Source organism: Bos indicus, chromosome 8, assembly GCF_029378745.1.
Source record: "Bos indicus isolate NIAB-ARS_2022 breed Sahiwal x Tharparkar chromosome 8, NIAB-ARS_B.indTharparkar_mat_pri_1.0, whole genome shotgun sequence".
Taxonomy (NCBI): domain Eukaryota; kingdom Metazoa; phylum Chordata; class Mammalia; order Artiodactyla; family Bovidae; genus Bos; species Bos indicus.
In genome coordinates this window covers 78,016,775-78,040,671 of record NC_091767.1, presented here as the reverse complement: position 1 = coordinate 78,040,671, position 23,897 = coordinate 78,016,775, and the positions used below count along the sequence as shown (strand labels likewise).

General features: G+C 38.5%; 1 protein-coding gene across 11 annotated transcripts in view; it reads right to left on the bottom strand.

The window, feature by feature from the left end:
• NTRK2 (neurotrophic receptor tyrosine kinase 2) overlaps positions 1-23,897 on the bottom strand; it is a 413,238-nt gene that overhangs the window by 288,011 nt on the left and 101,330 nt on the right. For all 11 annotated transcript variants that reach the window (XR_011568150.1, XM_070795052.1, XM_070795054.1 and 8 more), the window contains one exon: positions 19,954-20,053. Coding sequence is in view for 10 of the 11 variants with exons in the window: in XM_070795052.1 (XP_070651153.1) it covers positions 19,954-20,053 (100 nt within the window). In the remaining variant the exon portion in view is untranslated. The remainder of the gene's footprint in view (positions 1-19,953; positions 20,054-23,897) is intronic.

Genomic DNA, 23,897 nt, shown 5'->3' with positions numbered 1-23,897 from the left:
GCACAGGACCAGTGAAAGGAGTTTGAGAGCAGTGGAACATGAACATTTGCAACATTAATCAGGAGAATTTCACGGACCCACATCTATGCTGACTTTGCCTTTTCATCATTGGAGTTGGGCAATAGCCCAATAATGTACCTTTCACTGCAAATACATCTATTTTTATTTGGTAATTTACAAAATCTAAGTTTGAAGTAAATATTTCCTAGGAGTATGAAACTCAAGTTTGAAGGTTTGCCCTGAGGCACCCAAAAAATGAGCTCTTCAACCTAATATGATTATGGTTTTCTATTGAAGAAAGTTGTGCTAGTCACTAATAGAGGGCACTGACCTTGCTCAGACAGAAATGATTGAGAAAGGGCAGTGGGAAACTCCTCAAATACCAGGAGAAAACCTGGCAGCAACAATTCCTGGAATCTTCATGCATATTCATTTAACCATCTATGTAGCTCAAGATCCTGGGATGCTATTTAAATTGAGTTGTATAATCTATGCATCTGGTTTAAGACAGATCTATATTGCAAGAATTCAATACTGCTTTATTCAAATAAATTCTGGTAATGTAAAACATAATTTCTTATACCTCAGGGGCTTATCTGTAGATAGTGTAAGGGGACTTTAAGACCTTGGGAAATAAGGACTCAATGGAGACAGCCAATTGGATAGATAGACTGGGACACAGGTCAACTGAAGATTAACTAATATATTATTATAAGTGACTACAAAAATATGAAATATTAAAATATTTTTTAAATAACACATATACTTAATTTGTTAGAGTCACGAATGGTTCTATACACCCCATTTTCAAAAATTTCCAATAGGGTTTATAATTTAGCAACTTGCAATTTAAGGCACATATGTCAGTACAAATACTGTATAAGCCAATATATTAAAATAGAATTCATGAAAAATTTATGAGGAGCCCAACAGACAGATAACACTGGTGATTAATGGACACCTCGAGTTTGTAAACATAAGTTATAATTATAAATAAACAGCCAGTAACCACAACAATTGCCACCAAACACAAGGGGTTGTTTCTACTTTTGGACTCTCAGAATACAACAGGAGACCAAGAGATTTACAGAAACTCCTATGGGTGTGGGGAGGGTGGGAGGAGGAGAGATGACAGAGCCTAAGAATGACTGTTTTCTTCAAACAAAATTCTCAAGTTTTACTACTGTTTCAAAATATTTGCAATGAACTATCATCTCAAGGTGAAACATTTTATAAAGTTGGTGCTAAAACAAAAGGATGAAGCTACTTAGACTTAGTGTTTCCCACTCTTGGCATAAATGGTATGGACCTAACAGGATCAGAAAATATTAAGAGGTGGCAAGAATAAACAAAAGAACTGTACCAAAAAGATCTTCATGACCCACATAATCATGATGGTGTGATCACTCACATTCACCTAGAGCCAGACATCCTGGAATGTGAAGTCAAGTGGGCCTTAGGAAGCATCACTACAAACAAAGCTAGTGGAGGTGATGGGATTCCAGTTGAGCTATTTCAAATCCTGAAAGATGATGCTGTGAAAGTGCTACACTCAATATGCCAGCAAATTTGGAAAACTCAGCAGTGGCCACAGGACTGGAAAAGGTCAGTTTTCATTCCAATCCCAAAGAAAGACAATGCCAAAGAATGCTCAAACCACCACACAATTGCACTCATCTCACAATCTAGTAAAGAAATGCTCAAAATTCTCCAAGCCATGCTTCAGCAATACGTGAACCATGAACTTCCAGATGTTCAAGCTGGGTTTAGAAAAGGCAGAGGAACCAGAGATCAAATTGCCAACATCCACTAGATCATCAAAAAAGCAAGAGAGCTTCAGAAAAAAAATCTGTTTCTGCTTTATTGACTATTCCAAAACCTTTGACTGTGTGGATCACAATAAACTGTGGAAAATTTTGAAGGAGATGGGAATACCAAACCACCTGATCTGCCCCTTGAGAAACCTGAATGCAGGTCAGGAAGCAACAGTTAGAATTGGACATGAAACAACAGACTGGTTCCAAATAGGAAAAGGATTATGTCAAGGCTGTATATTGTCACCCTGCTTATTTAACTTATATGCAGAGTACATCATAAGAAACGCTGGACTAGAAGAAACACAAGCTGGAATCAAGATTGCTGGGAGAAATATCAATAGCCTCAGGTATGCAGATGATACCACCCTTCTGGTAGAAAGTGAAGAACTAAAAAGCTTCTTGATGAAAGTGAAAGAGGAGAGTGAAAAAATTGGCTTAAAGCTCAACATTCAGAAAACTAAGATCACGGCTTCTGGTCCCATTACTTCATAGAACTAGTTGGGGAAACAGTGGAAACAGTGGCAGACTTTATTTTTGAGGGCTCCAAAATCACTGCAGATGGTGACTGCAGCCATGAAATTAAAAGACGCTTACTCCTTGGAAGGAAAGTTATGACCAACCTAGACAGCATATTAAAAAGCAGAGACATTACTTTGTCAACAAAGGTTCATCTAGTCAAGGCTATGGTTTTTCCTGTGGTCATGTATGGATGTGAGAGTTGGACTATAAAAAAAGCTGAGCACCGAAGAATTGATGCTTTTGAACTGTGGTGTTGGAGAAGACTTTTGAGATTCCCTTAGACTGCAAGGAGATCCAACCAGTCCACTCTAAAGATCAGTCCTGGGTGTTCATTGGAAGGACTGATGTTGAAGCTGAAACTTCAATACTTTGGCTACCTGATGTGAAGAGCTGACTCATTTGAAAAGACCCTGATGCTGGGAAAGATTGAGGGCAGGAGGAGAAGGGGACGACAGAGGATGAGATGGTTGGATGGCATCATTGATTCAATGGACATGGGTTTGGGTAGACTCAGGCAGTTGGTGATGGATAGGGAGGCCTAACATGCTGCAGTTCATGGGGTCTCAAAGAGTTGGACACGACTGAGCAACTGAAATGAACTGAACTGAACTGAACTGAACTCTTGGCATATTTAAAGTCTGATTACAGTTCTCTGCTTTCCCATGCATTGTTTTGTAAAAGAAAAGTTTGGGATTGATAAGAATATGATATGTAGTATAAGACACTGAACAGAGGAAAAACAGAAATCCAACCAAAATTAATACTGTCCAAGAATCTGTGCCAATGAATGGGATTATCCAAAACTGTGGCCATTATTTTCCATTTAAAGTTCTCATAATGCAAGTCCGTACATGGCAGGTGTGTCTTTTCAAATATGTTTTTTTTTAAATTTTGCTGGTAATATTGGAGTTTATTTCTTTGAATTTGCTAACCTATTAGCATATTAAGTGATAGGTGATAAAATAAGCTAGAATAAATACATCTTACTGGGAACTTCCTAAGCAGGAAGATTTACAAGACATTCACATACTCAAGAACCCAATGCAGGTCTCATGGGGAAAGGATGCAGAGGATTCTGCTCTAGATCACCCAGGCTAGCGGATAGGGATGGTGGATTGATGGAAAGGAAAAGAGAGGAGAGAAGATTCCCAAAGATGATGGTCAAATACTTCCCAAAGAGGGAATAAAAAGAGAGCGAAGCATAGAGACAGAAAAATACATTAAGGAGATCTGCTCATAGAATAATTACATCATGCCAAACCCAGATCCCTTTGTGCTTCAAGAAAGAAGATTAATCCATACCACATGATGGCAAAGTATTATCAGTAATTTGTTGGGAGGATAATAAGCAGGATAATCAAGTGTGTTCTTACTCTGTGGAAATGCATAGCTTCAAAAAAATACAGCCTGAGCTTAAGTACTAGCCTTGTGTTTCAAGAAAAAAAAAACAAAACAAACAAAAAATCATGCAGAGAACATGGGTTCCACTTAATTTCTTAATATTTAACCATCACAATAATAAAAAACATAAGAATCTACATGATGTCTTTGCTCACTGTGAAAATGTATCATTTGAGTTTTCAAACAGTTGGCATTTTGCTCCCAATGGCAACTGAGATCTCAAAAAGAGAGAAGTTACTTGAATTAGAGTGGATATGAAATTAACTGGAATGTAATGACACTGTACAGGAGACAGTGACCAAAATCATCCCAAAGGAAAAGAAATGCAAGAAGGCAAAGTGGTTGCTTGAGGAATCCTTACAAATAGCTGAGAAAATAAGAGAAATGAAAAGTAAAGGAGAAAGGAAAAGATACACCGAACTGAATGCAGAGTACCAGAAAATAGCAAGGAAAGTTAGGAAAGCCTTTTTAAGTGAACAATGCCAAGAAATAGAGGGGAACAACAGAATGGGTAACATTAGAGATCTCTTCAAGAAAATTGGAGATATCAAGGAAACATTTCATGTAAGGATGGGCATGATAAAGGAGAGAAACAGTAAGGACCTAACAGAAGCAGACAGGATTAAGAAGAGGTGGTAAGAATACACAGAAGAACTATACAAAAAAAGATCTTAAGAACCCAGATAACCATGATGATGTAGTCACTCACCTAAAACCAGACATCCTGGGGTATGAAATCAAGTGGGCCTTAGGAAGCTTTTGGAGGGGATGGAATTCCAACTGAATTATTTCAAATCCTGAAAGATGATGCTGTTAAAGTGCTGCACTCAATATGTTGAAATTCAGAAAACAGCAGTGACCACAGGACCGGAAAAGGTCAGTTTTCATTCCAATCCCAAAGAAGGGCAATACCAAAGAATGTTCAAACCGCCATACAATTGGGCTCATTTCACCTGTTAACGAGGTAATGCTCAGAATCCTTCAAGCTAGGCTTTAGCATTTGAATCAGTTCTATTGAGGTGGATGAAACTGGAGCCTATTATACAGAGTGAAGTAAGCCAGAAAGAAAAACACCAATACAGTATACTAACGCATATATATGGAATTTAGAAAGATGGTAACAATAACCCTGTGTACGAGACACCAAAAGAGACACTGATGTATAGAACAGTCTTATGGACTCTGTGGGAGAGGGAGAAGGTAGGATGATTCGGGAGAATGTCATTGAAATACGTATAATATCATATATGGAATGAGTCACCAGTCCAGGTTCGATGCACGATACTGGATGCTTGGGGCTGGTGCGCTGGGACGACCCAGAGGGATGGTATGCGGAGGGAGGAGGGAGGAGGGAGGAGGGAGGAGGTTTCAGGATGGGGAACACATGTATACCTGTGGCGGATTCATTTCGATATTTGGCAAAACCAATACAATATTGTAAAGTTTAAAAATAAAATAAAATTTAAAAAAAGGATATACAGAAATAGAGCCAAAAAAAAAAAAAAAGAAATTCCAGATTTACAAGCTGGGTTTAGAAAACGCAGAGGAACCAGAGATCAAATTGCCAACATTCACTGGATCATAAAGAAAGCAAAAGAATTCCAGAAAAACAACTACTGCTTCACAGACTATATGAAAGCCTTTGACTGTGTGGATCACAACAAACTATGGAAAACTCTTAAAGAGATGGGAATACCAAACCACCTTACCTGTCTTCTGAGAAACCTCTATGCAAGTCAAGAAGCAAGAGTTATAACCAGACATGGAAAAACGGACTGGTTCAAAATTGGGAAAAGAGTACATTAAGAATGTATACTGTTCCCCTGCTTATTTAATTTATATGCAGAATACAACATGTGAAATGCCAGGCTGGATGAAGCACAAGCTGGAATCAAGATTGCTAGGAGAAACATCAACAGCCTCAGATAAGCAGATGATACTACTCTAATGGCAGAAAGTGAAGAGGACCTAAAGAGCCTCTTGATGAAAGGGAAAGATGAGAGTGAAAAAGCTGGCTTGAAACTCAACACTCAAAAACTAAAATAATGCCATTTGGTCCCATCATTTCATGGCAAATAGATGGGGAAAAAATGGAAACAGTGGGAGATTTTATTTTCTTGGGTTCCAAAATCACTGCAGACAGTGACTGTAGCCATGAAATTAAAAGACACATGCTCCTTGGAAGAAAAGCTATGACAAACCTAGACAGCATATTAAAAAGCAGATACATCACTTTGCTAACAAAGGTCCATACAGTTAAAACTGTAGTTTTTCCAGTAGTCATGTACTGATGTGAGAGTTGGACTATAAAGAAGGCTGAGAGTCAAAGAACTGATGCTTTTGAATTATGGTTCTAGAGAAGACTCTTGAGAGTCCCTTGGACTGCAAGGAGATCAGAGTCAATCCTAAAGGAAATCATTCCTGAATATTCATTGGAAGCTGAAGTTCCAGTACTTTGGCCACCTGATGCAAAGAGCCAACTCACTGGAAAAGACCCTGATGCTGGAAAAGATTGAGGGCAGGAGGAGAAAGGAGTGACAGAGGATGAGATGGTTGGATGGCATCACTGACTCAACAGACGTGAGTTTGAGCAAACTCTGGGAGGTAGTGAAGGACAGGGAAGCCTGGCATGCTGCAGTTAATGGGGTCACAAAGAGGGGGACATGACTTAGTGACTGAACAACAACAGCAAGCCCTTGGAGTGAACAGGGCTGCATAAAAGGAATCAGTGAAGATGAGAAAAATTATAAGATAACTCAAGGCATGACTCAAAACCTTGGTCCTATCCTTTTCTGGTCTCAAGTGGCCATGATCTTGTGAAAACTAGCAATCACGAATCTTAGAGTGTGTAATGCTGTGGAATGCTGACTACTAGAAACTTTAGACTATCATTTCAGAGTGTGTGCTGAATGTGTATCTGGGTATGTATACATGTATTAATATTGGAGACTGGGAAAAGGTGGATCCTGACCTCGAGTGACAATGAATTTTCTGTCTCTCTCCCACTTAAAGTTTAAGCACCATGAGGCAGAAATTTTGTTTAATATTACATTTCCAGAGCCTTAGAATAGTCTTACTCAGATAATCATTTTTTAAACTGAAATCAAAATGATTTAGTTACTATTTTTCTTTATTGCATATTTTTAAGACTTAAGCCTTATGCTAAATAATATTTCCAGGAAACCAAGGGTATGATGTACCAGGCTTATTTTTCCTAATTAATATTAAAATAAATATAAAACTATCAACATTAAAGGTGTTATTCCCAAACATCCCTTAAACCAGTTTTGTTACCACTGAGTATATATGTCCCCAGCTTTGGGAAGGATGGTATCATCCAATAGTAATGCATGCCAGTTGAAGCACATATTAGTGACATCCAATGGCAGCACATAAAAAGCAGCAAATTTGGTGTGGAAATAGAATTTGTTTATTCTTATGATATTTCGTAGTTTCGTAGCATAAAACATTAAAGCTGGAAATAAGGCCTGGCTCCCAGCCCTATATCTGCCACAAACCAGCTGTGTAACCTTAGGCAAGTCACTTAAGCTCTCTGGGCGCCAATGTTCTCATCTCTGTAGTAAGGACTTGGGATGATTCCTAAACTCACTGGCAGTTCTCACTGTCTTTGATTCTACCAACAACCAAAAAGGTGCAGGAGAGAATCTAAAGCGATTAGGTTTATTACACCTACTTAATGTTTAATCATAGCGAAAAGGAAAAACAGAAGAATTTGCATAATGCTCAGTGACTTTGAGGAGCACAAAGTAAATATCTTACAAAATAAAATGATATTTCAGACACAGTAATACTGTGACCATAAGTCTTTTCTGTAACCTCATGACCCTCCCTAGTGTAGGCAGCTGGATACCAAACCTCCATCGCCTCAAGGAAGGATTATCCAGGATTCACATAAAACTAAAATTAAAAAGTAGAAATTATTGGTCAAGATCAGAATGCTCTTTTTTCATTTTTTTAAAACAAAATCTAGTAGAAGGAATGATTAAAGCAGAAAAACACCCTTTTACAACACTCATAAGTTAAATAATTGTTTCAAGAAAGCATCAGAACTGAGATTTGGGAGAAGAAGATATTTGCTAGATGTCAAATTATCACTCTACAAATTACTTACTAATTGCAAAGGGGAGCTTATATTTACAAAGAAAAGATCTGATGATCGCCATTTTTAAAAAGCAGTCCAACTTACAGAAATAGTGTATCAACCTGACATTATGGGCTTCTAACTGTGATTCACTGTGAACACACAGCTCCTCTGTGAGGGTCCTCTTCCCAAAAACATTTCATGGGAGATAAGCAAATTAGGTGCAGGAAGGAGAAAGCGTGTACCCCGCCCCCTAGTCAAGCATGGCAGCTGGGGAACTAGGGAGCATCTAGTCAAGTTTGGAGATTCAACAAAAGAGACCTCCTTTTTGGAGGGACCTGAAAAGGTGGCCAAGAAGTCAAGACAATCTCAAGCCTATGATGGCAGGAACTTGAGCCCACCCTGTGTCCAGACAAGTCTCCTAGAGTTTCCTGAGTCCCCAGATTGTGGGGCAGATTGCAGAAGATTGTGAAGGCAGGGGACCCTGCTTAGGAACACAAACATAAAACTGAGACCTGTATCACCTGGTAGCCAAGGACACCAACCAACACAGCAGCCACCAACATGGAGAAATGACCACCGGTGACCACAGAACTCCGCCTCCTATACAGTGGCACCTCAGCATCCCTAAGCAATGAGGGAATGAAGGCAAAAGGAGAGATCAGACTTGAGGGGAAAAACACTAAATCTTCTGTGGTTGCCCATAATTATCTGAGATTACCCAGAATGGTAAGAGGTTAAGTTTCCACTGCCTAGTGCAAAAAGAGCAAAGAACAGATATTTAATTAAACTATGAGAAATAAAGTCACATATCTTACATTCTGTGTCCAAAATAAGTGCCTGCCCCATCCACTATCCTGTACTAGACATTTTAATATTCCTCCACCCTTGTCATAGCCTTACAGGAGACCCAGACATAATGTGAGGAATACATTATGCAAATAAATATACATCTGAAATCACCTTGCAGTTGTCTACACTCACAGCTACATGGAATACAACACAGAAATTATTTATGGCCTATGTAATGCATGTGGCTTTCCAATATGAATAAATCAAGATTTATTTCAAATCAAATAAAAAAGCTATGCTATGAAGTCTGACTCAAAAGAGTTGGGAAGAAGATCAGCTGTTGGTCTGCTTCCTGAGAAGCCCACACCATTGCAGAAACAGAGAGCTAGGCAGAGCTGCCTCTCTTTTTTGGAGCTGGGATGTCAAAGGTACCCCTGCTAGGATATATGCTACATGCAAATTAATAGGAAACAGACTTACTGGGAATGTCAGTCAGATAAGAAATAGCTTCTCTTAATAACTGAGAGGCAATATTTTCTTGAGATGACTATAAGCTGAAAACATATTCAGGATTATTTAGTATTGACCATATAGACACAATATTTCCTATGTTAATAATAGATCACAGTTTCACAGTGGAGAAAAAAGACTGCATCATTACACACCAAAATAATAAAGGATATCACCAGAAGTGCGTGGCAGACTCTTTTAGTGTGTGTGTGATGGTTTTGAATGGTTTTGCAACAGGATGGTAGATATTAAAGCCAGAGGAAACCCAGAGATGTCCTTTGATCCCACACTCTTAATTCTGGTCTTTACACAATCTTCTTTTACAGGTACGGGAAAGGTTCAGTTGGGTGGCTGACTCTGCTTAAGTCTTGCCAGAACTACTAAAGTTGACAACCATGAGTGCAAACAGAAATATGATCTCATTCCCAGCATTCTCCCCTCCCACTCCACTCCCACCCTAAATTTGAGTCCCCTTCCTTCCTCCTACTGGCACTGGTTAGGGCCGAGATGATGCCTCTGCCTTCAACTCAGGATATTAATCTCTTACTTAAGACTTGGTGAGTGAAAATGGATCTCTCTTTCTCTCTCTCTCATTCTTTCTTGTCCTCAGACCACTAAAGCTCATAGGTGATCACTGAAGAAGCGCATGCTATTCTATTTCTGCTGATATCTTGATAAAAACAAAGATCTTCCACGGCCACTTGCCTGCCCAAGCCTTGGCTTCTCTGGGAAAGTAACATCTTAGTCTGTGATTATATTAATATGAGTGACAATCAATTGCATAAGGAAGAATCTATTTTATCCAGAATCCCTCTTTTCATCTAGTTTTTTTGGGGGGAAGTTTTAAAATTTTTATTTTATATAAAAGAGCTAGCATTGCTTCTACATAAGGATGATCCAAAAAAAAAAAAAAAGAGTCATCAAAAACTAAAGCCTGTTTTTGTTAAAAGAAGTTATTTGTAATCCCCCACACAAATGGGAAGCATATTATAACAGGAGCCTCCATGAGCTCATATTTCTAGACATAAGCTGATGGTTACTGAGGGAAGAGGGGCTCCCTTTCCCATCCCACCCTTGCCTGCTCTTTCTACTCCTTCCCTACAGTAAATACTCCTCCCAAAAGAAACTAGGAAAGACTACATACCAAATCAATCAATACATGAAATAGATTTCTCACAAACTCCAAAACAATTTCAATAAATGAATTGCTCAAAAGATGATAAAATTAGGAGTTTGCAATAATTTGTACACAGTATCTTAAAGGACAGAAAGGCTGAAAATAAGCATATGGTTCAGCAACTTTACATTCATAATGCATACGCATAAAACATGGACACATTGAAATTACAATTTTTTCTACAAATTCAACTAATAAACCTTAAATATACACTGTATGCATTTGAGACCTTTTTCTGCAATCCTGATTCAGAATACATTCAGACAGGACTCTCCCCATTTTCTTTTCCTGAGTTTGCATAAATGCATGTGTGCGTGCTCAGTTGTGTCCCACTTTTTGCAACCCCATGAACTATAGCCCACCAGGCTCCTCTGTTCATGGAATTTTCTAGGCAAGAATACTGGAGTGGGTTGCCATTTTCTCCTCCAGGGGATCTTCTCAACCCAGGGATCAAAACCATATCTCTCGCATTGCAGGCAGATTCTTTATCACTGAGCCATCAGGAAAGCCCAGTTATATATTACTAAAACATAAATCTCAACAATAACTATCTTATAGAATTCATTCAGTGAGCCAGGCATGAAACTAAGCATTGATTTAATTCTTGTAATCAATTAAGAGATGGATATTATTCCTTCTACCAAAGAGGAATCTAAGATTTATAGAGTTTAAAAATTTGCCCCAAATTACGGTTAGCAGGTGGAAGACATGAAATCTGAACCCAAACTTGTCTGATTCATAAGCTTCCAATATTTCCATAACTCCTAGGTTTGAAGACTTAAGAGTTAACAACTTACAAACATGAAGGATGTGCAGTATTCAAACAGGCTGTCTTCTGAGTTACCACGTGACAGTTCCGCTGATTTAGAGCTAAATTTACTCCCCGAGTCATTCAGTATTCTTGCCCAAAATAAAGTAGGATAAAACCAGAGCATATGTTAGAACTTAAGCCAAGTTATTATCTGTCTTCTTCACAAATTCTGAAAAGCTGGTCCACCAAAATCAGATGCTAGGAATGAGGAGGAAGAAAATCAAAATAGGGAGGGAAGAATGCTAAATTAGGAAGCACAGAGATGTGGAAGGACAAAATGGCAGGAAGAAAAATGAGAGGTTAAAAAAAAGAGAAACAAAGGATGAAAACAAGAAGAAAAGTAGCAGATTTTCCAATTTTGGAAGCCTCTTTTCAGTGCATGATGATCTGTGTAAGGTCAAAGTGAGTTCACCGCGGGATTTACGGAGGACCAAAGAGAGGATAGCAAGTGCTCCTGATGTTTAAGTACAAAATTGAATTTCTTAAAGGACTCTCTATCTTTTCACAAGACTCATAGCATGGGAAGTCCCTAAACAATACAGCTGCACCCTCTACATAACAGGCATACCTGAGTTCTCCCCTGAATCGCACTGGGCTTATGGGGTGTCTACGTATGACAGGGAATTTTAAAAGTTTGCGGTCAGTGCATTTGAAAAGCTAATGGCATATATGAAACAAGTTGCCAGTCCAGGTTCGATGCACGATACTGGATGCTTGGGGCTGGTGCACTGGGACAACCCAGAGGGATGATATGGGGAGGGAGGTGGGAGGAGGGTTCAGGATGGGGAACAAATGTATACCTGTGGCAGATTCATTTCGATATTTGGCAAAACTAATACAATATTTTAAAGTTTATAAATAAAATTAAATTTTTTTAAAAAAGGCAAAAAAAAAAAAAAAAGAAAAGCTAATGGGAAAAATGCTGCTGCTTCTGCTCCCTGCCTTGCCTGATGGAGCCATTCCTGAAGGTTCTGGGCCCATTTTCAATATGCTGCAAAGAAAAAGCATGTTCTGCCCTCAGGTAGACAAAAGCCAAATGGTGACCCTATAAGAAGTAAGAGACTTCAGATAGCAGATCTTCACCTCACAAACATAAGGGTAAAGCTTTATATAACATCTCCAACAGACAACAATGGCACACTTGGGCTCTTTTGACAAATTTTCACTTTGTCAAATTACTCAATAACTCTTGCAACTAAACATCTTTTATGAAATTTCCAAGGATTTGATTGTTACTGACAAATTTAGTTCCCTACTAAGAGAATGCTAAACTCTATTCAAGCTGGGGAGGGAAGTTTAAAAAAAAAAAATCCTATATTGTCTGATACTCCTGGGTGAGAATAAAATAGGAGAACCAACAAAGTTTACTACTTACTTAAAAAAAATTCACTAAGCTCTTCAAAATTTCTTTTTATTAATGACTTTCTGATTCCAGAAAGTTAAAATAATATTGTTGGTCTCTCTCTAAAAACGTCTCACAAACATCTTTATTGAATCTATGTCTGAAAAAGACAGAGTACTTCACATCAACTTAAAAATAGAAAAAGAATTTCAAAGAGAGTAAAGGTCAAGTTAAAAAACATACATACAAAGTAAAACTAGTGAAAGAAATATCAAAAAGTGTGTTTACAGTCTCAGGGAGGGGATGATTTCCTCAGCAAAATGCAAAACTTATATGGAAAACATGGACAGATTTGCTTCTACAAAAAAATGAAATGTTTGCCAAAAGCTACTATTTTAAAAGTCAAAAGAATAGAAGAAAATGTGAGCAATATATATAGCCAATAAAAGATTGATAGATACAATTTAGAAGGTAAATCAACAAATAAACATTTCTTTCTATTCTCCACTTGATAAAGATGCTTAGCCTTATTATTAATCAGAACAGCATTTTAAGTGAATTGGCAAAAATATAAAAGCTTGATAATATGTGATATGGGTGAAAGCATAAACAAAATGATGTCTTTATCTACTACTGATGGGAGTAAAAATTAATAAAGCATTTCTGCAAGGTAATTTATTAACATTTAAAATCAACATATAAAATATACAAACCTCTTCTCTCAGCAATCCATTTCCAAATATTTATCTTTATAAGTAAGATGTTAATCACTTTTCTACAGATTGGGTAAAAATTTAAATTTTTTTACATTTTCCAACTCATTTAAAATAATAATGAAATAACAAAGTTACAGTAAATATTTGTATTGTTGCTCTTTAGTCAGTATAGTAACTATTAAATGCCAGTAACATTTCAAAATGCTCCACATACATGAACTGTTTGTCTTACAAAAACTCCCTGAGATGGGTACAATTATTGCCCTAGTATAGATGGAAATCCTGAGGATGAGATAATAAGAAATTTGCTCAAAGTCACACATTTGAAATGAGGAGAGCCAGGATTCAGACCCAGGTAGCCTGATGCCAGAGGCCTCAGAAATACTAGAACAAAATGAGGTAGATGCCTAGAAACTGATTCAGAAAGATCTATAAGTTAAATTGGTACTTTTAAAAAGATTAAAACAAATTTGTGTTATGATTTCTTATGCAACCATAAATGACTATATTAAAGTATCTACATAATGAGTAAGCCATGTATTTTATTATTGACATAATATATGCACTGGGAATGGTTAAGGAGGTTATCATTAGGAGTGGAAATGGCAGTGGGAGAGGAAGGTGAGTTCTATATATCTGTGTATCTCTAATATGCTTGAAATTTTGAAAAACAAGAATGCATTCACGTGTTACTGTTACCGTACTTTTAGCTCTATGTATCACAAGTGTGCTTGAAATTTTGAAAAACAAGAATGCATTCACATGTTACTGTTACAATACTTATAGCTCTATGTATCACAAATGTGCTTGAAATTTTGAAAAACAAGAATGCATTCACATGTTACTGTTATAATACTTTAATGTGATTTGTCTTAAAAAAAAAATAGTGTGTGGGGGGAAGGGTCATATGGAAAACAGTTTGTCCTTACAGATGTTTCTATATAACTGTGTTTCTGGCTTTCAGTCACATTTTTCCCTCTTTTAAAACTTGATCCAAATATCTGTTAAACTCAACCTCCTAAATTTTCCAGAATTGTTTTCAGCTTATATAAAAGGCTTTATTTAACCTTTAACCTCTTTAGCTTTGGCCCCACTATGTTTATGAATATTTTTAAAGAACTAAAATTTTGGTTGCTCTTGAAAGACGTTTAGAAGATCATTTATATAAGAGGAGAAACTTAAACTAGGGGCCTTGAATCTGGGGTTAAAACCTGGCTCTGTGTTCTCAGGCAGCAAAGTTTTTCAGTCAACTATGAATCGGAACTATCAGAAGGCATCTGGGTGGTTTATGTGTAAGCAGAGGGGCCTGCAGAGGAGATCTGTAGGCCGTCAAACCTAAATAAGAGAAAAGGTTTCCTATTCTAGTTCCTCCTGTGGGATCTCTTCAGGTCACTTTGATAACTTACTCCAGAAGGACAAAGGATGCCTCTGTATGGAGCGAATAATATCGTACGTGGACTTCCATCGGGAAACACAACTAACGGAAAGCTGATGGCCACCACTGTTCTTCACCAGTGTGATGGCTGCCAACCCTGCTCTGCCCTTCTGGCTCCCTTAGTTTTTTCCAGCCCTGTACCCATCAGTGCCATCAGGCAGGGCTCCCAAAGTGGAGCACTCTTAGAAGACTTGGCAGCCCTCATGCCCCTAGATGCTTCCATTTCCTCTTTATGTGCACTTCTACATTTTCACCAAAGAAAGGGAGCCAGGAAGCAATGTGAGAACTAAATACAAGACTTGGTTACAATAAAAATGAGAGAATTCAAAAGCCGGGTTGCCTGTTCCTTTGGCAGTAGAGCTGCTCTGGGAAGGGCCTTGAGCTCTATTTCAGTGAAAATTAAAATGAATCATAGGCAGTCTTCAAAGAAAAAGGATCAAATTATGTACTTACCTAGGGGTATTGACATAAACATAGATTTAGATAGATGTGTTATACAGTTCATGCATCCATATTAAGCACACATATGACTAATCCCTATACAGAGGGCCAAACACTAACAGAGGAGCTTTATTCAGGACTCTGGAATTATGGTAACTAGATATTCAACCAAAAACCAAAAGAATGGTGTCAAGACACAGAAAGAAGCATAGAGAAATGGACTAGGGTAAATTCTACCCCTTGACATTTTTATTGAAAAAGGGCTGATAGTCTATTAGACGTGCTAACAAGAGGTTTCAAGCATATCAAGCAATAATGAAACATAATTTCTAGGCTAACACCAAGATGGGAGCCACCATCTGGCGTTTCTGCCAGCCTCAAAGTTGGACAAAGAAGCATATTCTGAGGCCATACATTCAAGATGCAGACAGGCAGAAATTGAAGATGCTCATGTGCCCTGGTGGCTCAGAGGTTAAAGCATCCGCCTGCAATGCGGGAGACCTGGGTTCAATCCCTGGGTTGGGAAGATCCACTGGAGAAGGAAATGGCAACCCACTCCAGTATTCTTGCTTGGAGAATCCCATGGATGGAGGAGCCTGGTGGGCTACAGTCCATGGGGTAACAAAGAGTCGAGCACAACTGAGTGACCTAACTTTCAACTAACTTTCATGTGCAAAATGGAAAGCTAAAGTGAACCCTCCAAACTTCAACAACAATACTACTTTAAAATTGTATGTGAAAACCTATATATCCTAAGACAAAACCTGGACAAAATGACTTCCTGTCTATAACCATTACTTAACTGGAGTAATTTTTTTAAGTATAGAAGCTTAGAAAAACTCCAAGATCTTTCTTTAACCATTCATGTACAAGTGAAAGTCGCTCAGTTGTGTCTGACTGTTTGCAACCCCATGAACTATACAGTCCATGGAATTCTCCAGGACAGAATTCTAGAATGGGTAGCCTTTCTCTTCTCCAAAGGATCTTCCCAGCCCAGGGATCAAACCCAGGTCTCCAACATTGCAGGCAGATTCTTTGCCAGCTGACTCACCAGGGAAGCCCATTTACATACCAGTTGGCCTCCAAATATTTACTATTTTCCAATTACCAGGCTAATGTGGATGGAGTTGAAAATTCTCTGTGGTCTTTCATTCTACCAGTTAAAATTAATCAACTGTCAACTTTGGCCTCAACACTGGGTAAGTAATGATGAACAAGATCATTATGAACTCTGGAGCTCACAGTCTGGCCTCTGTCTTCTAGATTACACCATCAGGATTCAGTTACCATGAACTGAAAGAACAGATTTTTTTAAAAAAAACCTATGAAGCTTACATTGGAGAAGGAAATGGCAACCCACTCCAGTGTTATTGCCTGGAGAATCCCAGGGATGGCAGAGCCTGGTGGGCTGCCGTCTATGGGATCGCACAGAGTCGGACACGACTGAAGCGACTTAGCAGCAGCATGAAGCTTACAGCTGCAGTCACATAGACTTACCTGAAAAGAATGCAACACTGCTGTATTCTAAGATCTAGGTTTAACTCCCCACTTTGGAATTTAAGGATCACCCTTCCATGGAAAGCAATGCCACTGATGCTGCTTGGGTTCTAGGGTTGACCTATAAAGCTTGAGTTGCCCTTCATGCAGCTATAGTGTGATTTTAAGGGATTTCTGGTTTGGGTTACCCGGGACCCATCAAATCAATAGTATTGCACTGTAATTTACAGTCTCAACACTGCTACCATGGACTGAAGCGTACAATGCTGGGATGGGTGAAAAGCTACAAATACCTATGGACGGGCCGGCTGCCACCCTTCAGTCTCAACCTATCTCCAGGACAAGAGAATATGAATGGGGGTAGAATGTCCCCGAAGGTGCTTAGGAGGGCAAGAGTTCCATTTGGAACAGCTCATTTGCACATCAGCCATTGGCCTCTCATAAAGAACCAAGGCATTGGTTCTGGCCAAGCTTACATACATTTCTTACTGCTGTCACTCAGAAACCACTAGTGAAGTGTTTTCTGTTCATTTCAGAGTATAACAGTGTTTTTACATATTCTCCCCTTTTCAAGATGCATGTTTTTCAACAGTAATTCAAGTTCTAATAGCATTTAAAGTACATTAACTTCTTTTTATTGAAGTAGAGTTGATTTACAACTACACTTTCAGGTTTACCACAAATAAACACACATACACACACACACACACACACACACATAATATATACACCAAGTATGTGTGCATGCATGTTCAGTCACTTCAGTCTAGTCCAACAATTTGCAACCCTATGGACTGTAGCCCGCCAGGCTCCTCTGTTCATGAGATTTTTTTTTTTTTTTTTAGGCAAGAATACTGGAGTGGATTGCCATGCCCTTCTCCACAGATCTTCCCCACCCAGAGATCAAACCCACATCTCCAATGTCTCCTGCATCCCACGAGCCTCCTCGAAAGTATATGTACAAGTGGATATATATTATATATATATATATATATATATATATTCCTTTTCAGCTTTTTTTCCATAGTAGGTTATGATAAGAAATAGGATACAGTTCCCTGTGCTATACATGAGGTCCTTTTAACTTACATTAATTGCTAAACACCACGCTTTATGTAGTTTCATTACATGAACCTCATCTTTTCTAGATCCCCAAGTTACAGCTCAGCATCTGACCATAAATCAAGAACCTCAACTCAGGCCCATTTGTTCAAACTATGACACAGATAGATATGTAGTTAACAGTAGAGAAGGAAGCTATTCTAAACAAGAACCTCCGAGACAAATTTTTAAAAACAATTTTATTTATGTCTAAAAATAAGGGAGTAAAACATAAGCTCTAGTAGTTACTGCTTGAAGAAAGCCATCTATTGGCTCTGTGGCAAGGTTAAGTAAAACCTTTTCTTACCAATCGTTAAAGTTACATTTAGGTTATATCCCAAAATTGTAGGTGCTTTGCAGTGGTCATCCCAAATTATACAGATAAGATACATTTTTAGTCTTAGTGCTAGAGTCACTATATGAAACACGATCTTCTGTGAAACAAAACATCTGCCTTTTATTCTTCTCCATCACTACACTACAGAGCATGTTCACATTTACAGACCATTATTCTGTTATTGTCTTAACACAAAGTAGAAATGAAGATTGACTCCCAAATATTGCTCCTACAGTTTCCAAAGCCTTTCTGAGCTCCCAGGAGGACCTAAGACATATCCTTCCTCTGGAGATTCCATAAGATGAGAGCTTCCAACCCTACCCTCAAGGCAGAAAAGTGATGGAGCTAGAATCTCCGTCTAATAAAACTTCTTGGGGATATTCACCACAAGTGCTTCTAAGGAAAAGAAGCATCTGATCAAGATGAGGAGAACCAAATCCCATGGCAGGTGGCTGACATACAGAGAGGAAAACCCTAGCCCAGACTGGGGCACCAGCTGAATCCAGGGACACAGAAAGGTCCTCAAAGCTGTGGGTGGGTCTGGTTTGCAATGCTTATCCCCACATCTTGTCACTCTTGGAAAGAGACCTGGGAGCCCATGTGTATCCCATAGAAAGGTGACTCTCTGAGAATGTTTGGGAAAAACAGCATCAGCATTCCTTGGAAACTGTTAGAAATGCCAATTTTCAGGCCCACAGCAGATCTATTAAATCAGAAACTCTTGGAGTAACCCAGAAAGTCTGTGTTTTCATAAGCCCTCCAGGAGTTTCTGAGGCAGTCAAGTTTGCAAACCACCACCATAGGACTAATAAAAACTCATTGGAGAACAGCCCCGTCCACCATCACCACCACTTAAGCCTTATTCATAACTGCAGAATGAGAGATCTTTCCTCCTTCAGAAGAAATGTCACGGATCAAGAGGCCAAAGGGGGAGTCAGGAGGAGGTTTAGCCATTATATTTAAGGCCTTTACCACTGTTCCTCCTCATTCATTTCAGGTTTCGGCATCTTGTTCATGGGCACACACAAAAAGAAAGGAGAAAGCATCAAAATGGATCTGATCCACCCCGGAGCCTGCTATACAATGGACAACCTACTGCTACTTAAACATCATTTCCAAGTAAGCAGGCAACAATAACAGTAAATGTGATGAGCAATATAGATCAAGAAAACCCATCCAGCTGTCTCCCCAACACAATTAAGACACCACTAACTGTGGTGTCACAGCTTTCCCCAGCTAGTGGCATTTATAAGAGACCATGAAGAATTCACCAATAACATAAGTCAATACATAGGTTTAAATATCGGAGCAAATGCTTTTTAATCACTAAAACTCTTGCCTACTTATATCCCCCCGAAATGAATTTTCAATTTTCTAAAAGAGACCAATGGTCTATTGTGGGCAACACAAACCCTAATTTTTATTCAAGCTCTAGGACCTTTTCCACTAAAATAAGAAGTGACTCATTCACAATGCTTCAATGTACCTCCAATAGCTGTTCTTATTTTGCTTCCCAACACTTTAAATTTCAAAAGATGAGAATCTGAAAATGTAGCAGCAACACAAAAAGCATGCCATGGAAATTCTAGAAGTCAAATGTACAACAGAAAGGACCTTTTTTTACACAAAATATGTGTGTCTGTCACTTGCCTACTGGCACTAGCCTGCTTTTCTGAAGTAAAAGCAAAACTCAGACATAATTAGTCACTTGAAAACGCAAGAAACCAGTTCTATGTTTTCCGGGACAATTGTCCTCATTGAAAGTGGGTAGTGCTGAGTAATCAACATGACTTTGCTCTGTCTTGATTTGTAGTATCATAGCTTTGTTGCTGTTTTCTCAGCCTTCAATTCTAGTCATTGTAAATCTAGCTGCTTCCTTCTTTAGTGGTACTTAGCATTAGTCATAAGCCAAAATGATTCCACATAAGTAGTAAAATAAACACAACCCTTCTTACCTTTCATGCCAAACTTGGAGTGTCTTGCCAACTTCAGCAGAAATAGCATTACCAGTAGACAAAATCCCACTACAGATGCAATTACCACCACAGCATAGACCTAGAGAAAAGAACAGAGGGCAGTCATGACCTTATTCATTAGTTCCTTGCACCCTGAAGCTGCTGCTGCTGCTGAAGACAGTTAATATTTATTGAATAATTACTACTTGATTTTCTAAGAACTTTATGGGTATCAATTCACTTATTCTTCAACAAACCTAGGAAGAAGTATATAGGTCCTATTATTATCCTTATTCTACAAGTGAGAAACTGTAAGTTAAAGCTAATAAAAATATTCATCCAATTGATGTTATTTGGATAAACGTATACTAACTCATCATATATTATATAATACATAAATAGATATTTTATCTATTACCTATATACCTGCATACCTATCTAGAAAGAGAAGAGAGAGAATATAAAACATGAATGACAAAATCCTAATACTTTTTGAAGCTGCTGAAAGTTACAGGGGAATTCATTTCTCTATTCTCTCTACCCTGTACATGTTTGAGAGTTGTCCATAATAAAGATTTTTTTTTTTAAGTTGGCTATTGTTGCTCTTAGGAAGTCAGAATGCCTGGAGCAGTGAGCAGGTCTAGAAGGAGGCAGGAAAGAAGTGGAGAGTGAGCTCAGCCTGTGAAGGCTCATGGGGTTGTAGACTTGACATGTGACCTTTTCTGTATGTATGAGAAAGATCAATACAGGGTTTTTTTTTTTTTAAAGTGTAATTGCAAGTTGCGAATCACACAAGACAGTAAATGCATATCTTTGTGAATCTTGTCACAGCTCCGAGCTGGAAACCACAAAGACACAAGTGCATAATGCTAAGTACACACTAATAATTTAGAAAAAAAGATGGACATAGGGCTGTCTTCCATTTTTGTTATTCACCCCCAAAGTCCCACTGCCAAAATATGTCTGTTTTTATAAACCAGGAGTTGGCAAACTTTTCCTGTAAAGCCTCATATTGTAAATCTCTGTTGCAGCTAGTCAATTCCACTGCTGTAGTGTGAAAACAGACATAGACAATATGCAAGCAAATGGGCTTGTCGGTGTTCCAATAAAACTTTATTGACAACAACAGATGGATAGCTGTATCTGGATATAGTTTAGCTAGAACTTAATTAGCACTCTGTGGAAAGAAGTGCTTGATGGTTAAGGTGATTTTGAAGTGAAATGAAGTGAAACTTGCTCAGTCGTGTTCAACTTTTTGCAACCCAATGGACCATATGGTCCATGGAACTCTCCAGGCAAGTATACTGGAGTGGATAGCCATTCCCTTCTCCAGAGGATCTTCCCAACCCAGGGATCAAACCCACGTCTCCTGCATTGCAGGCAGATTCTTTACCAGCTGAGCCACCAGGGAAGCCCAGGCATGCTGCTAAACATACTGAAGTGCCCGGGACAGTCCTCCACAAGAAAAATTATCCATTGATAATAATGTTAATAGCACTAAGGGCAGTGTACTCTTGCTTGGTGCCAAAATAAATGCTGAATTTTCAAAATGTGGCTGATATGTCTGCCTCATTTTGGAACGAGGATGAGGCTGACAGAACTCCCAGTCAATACCTGTAATGAAACAAGAAATAAGCTTTTATTGTTTTAAGCCACTGAAATTTTGGGATTTTTGTTACCACAGCATAGCTTATCCTGATTAATATGCCCATATAATATACTATATATGGTATTCATATACCATAGTGAGAGGCAGTGTCAAGTGGAGATTAAGAAGATAAATTCTCCAAGTTCAGAATTTAGATTTACCACTTATTAGTTGCATGGTTTACAAATCACTTAACCTCTCAGCACCTCATAATCCTCATATATAAACTAGGGGATATAATAACTCTACCTTGCAGGTTGTTGTATATCATCAATCAGTTAATATAGGTATTGGGCTTGACACAGTGCCTAGTTTAAAAGTAATTAATTATGTTTGCCATAATGATGATAATGATGATGATAATAAAACTGAGATTTAGAAAAACATAAGAAAGCAGCCCCAGATCATACCTCTCAAGCTTGGGACTGAAATAAAAGCCTGCTGCTGCTGCTGCTGCTGCTGCTGCTAAGTCGCTTCAGTCGTGTCCGACTCTGTGCGACCCCACAGACGGCAGCCCACCAGGCTCCCCCGTCCCTGGGATTCTCCAGGCAAGAACACTGGAGTGGGTTGAAATAAAAGCCTAGCAAATATAAAACCTGTGATTTATGTGTGATTTATCCACTACATTGCATTTTCAAAGTGTGTGGCTGAGAGTGAAAGCAGAATAATAAAAACACATGGCTATGGCTTCCTAGGTGGTGCTAGTGGTAAAGAATCAGGCTGCCAATGCAGAAAACAGAAGAGACGCATGCTCAATCCCTGAGTCAGGAAGATCCCCTGGAGAAGGAAATGGTAACTCACTCCAGTATTTTTGCCTGAAAAATTCCATAAACAGAGGAGCCTGACAGACTACAGTCCAAGGGGACACAAAGAGTAGGACATGACTGAGCACACACACACTGAAGTCCCCCCAGCAGAACCTTCAGATGGGGTTAGATGGAGACAGCATTAGATAAGCCGCAAAACACAGAAAAGAGCACATGCCAAACACTTGTCTAGGGTGGAACAAAGGTGTGATATTTCTCTTTCTCTGCTGCTTCAGTTGTGAGTGGCTCTCCCAGGCAACACTTCTACAGATGTTTGAGCACACACTTAATTCTGTCTCTGTGACCTATATACAAATAGAATTGTAGTGATTCCTAAAAGGCAAGTTAGGGATCAACTTGTTCTAACCAAGATCATTTCCCTCATCTGATGGTTTTGTGTATTTCTTTTTCAATCTTTATTTATAACTAATATTTTCATAGGAAAGAGATCATCAGCTATTAGTTTCTCTCCCCTATTATTAAATTCCAAAATTATACAGATAAACAAGTTCAAGCACTATCTTATAGGAAGGTATCTGAGATGAAGAGAGATTTGGAGGACCCGCCCTGAGTCCCAGGATCTCTCTGCAGAGCCACAGTACAGTCTTCCCCACTTCAGAATGTATCTGATTGGCATTCAGGAAACCTTTGTCCTTATGTTTCCAGGATACCTCACCTTTACCAGCTGTGACAGCTCACAGATGCTTCACTTTTCTAAGACTCTGTTCCCTCATTTGTACGTGGGAATAATATACCTACCCTGCATTCTTTATTTCATTATGGAATGTTTAAGTTAACTTAGAAAATGGAAAGGTGATTGACTCCAGAAAAGCAGTTAATGATCTGCTAGCAAATATTTAAACCTATTGAAGCAGTTCTAAATGTAAAGAATGTTTTAATAAACAAAGACACCTATGACAATGAAAAGAATCATTTCCTCAAAGACAAATTATTTGATAAATGCAGAGTTTCATGTACTGTGTGTATGTTTGTTGGGGTAGGAGTGTCTTCACAAGGGAGAAAAGGAGTATTGGCTAGTTGGTTGGTTGGTTTTATCTAAGGCTACCTCTCAGCATACAATAAGGAGCTGCTCTGCTCTGAAAATTCAGCAGCATTTATGAGGAGCACTTGTTGCTTGCAAGTGTCTTCCAAAGGCTTTGAAAATACCACTGAATTTTGTATCAGCTCCCTGACTCTGAAACTTTTCTTCTAATCTAATGATCTTTCTGGTGATCAGGGGCTATTGATGTATTAAATGTTTGATCCACACATAATTTTGAAATTTTCTTTAAATTCTACAAAACATTGACCTGCACTCTCATACAAATTCCTAGGGGCTACAGGTGGAGTCAAAATATACAGACTTTCAACAAGGATTATTTTCACTGATCTTGCTCTCTAATACCCTAATTCTAATACCCAGTTCAAACATTGAGAAATACCAATTAGGGGCTTAAATTTAGCATTTGGATTCAAAAGAGAAAACTGAA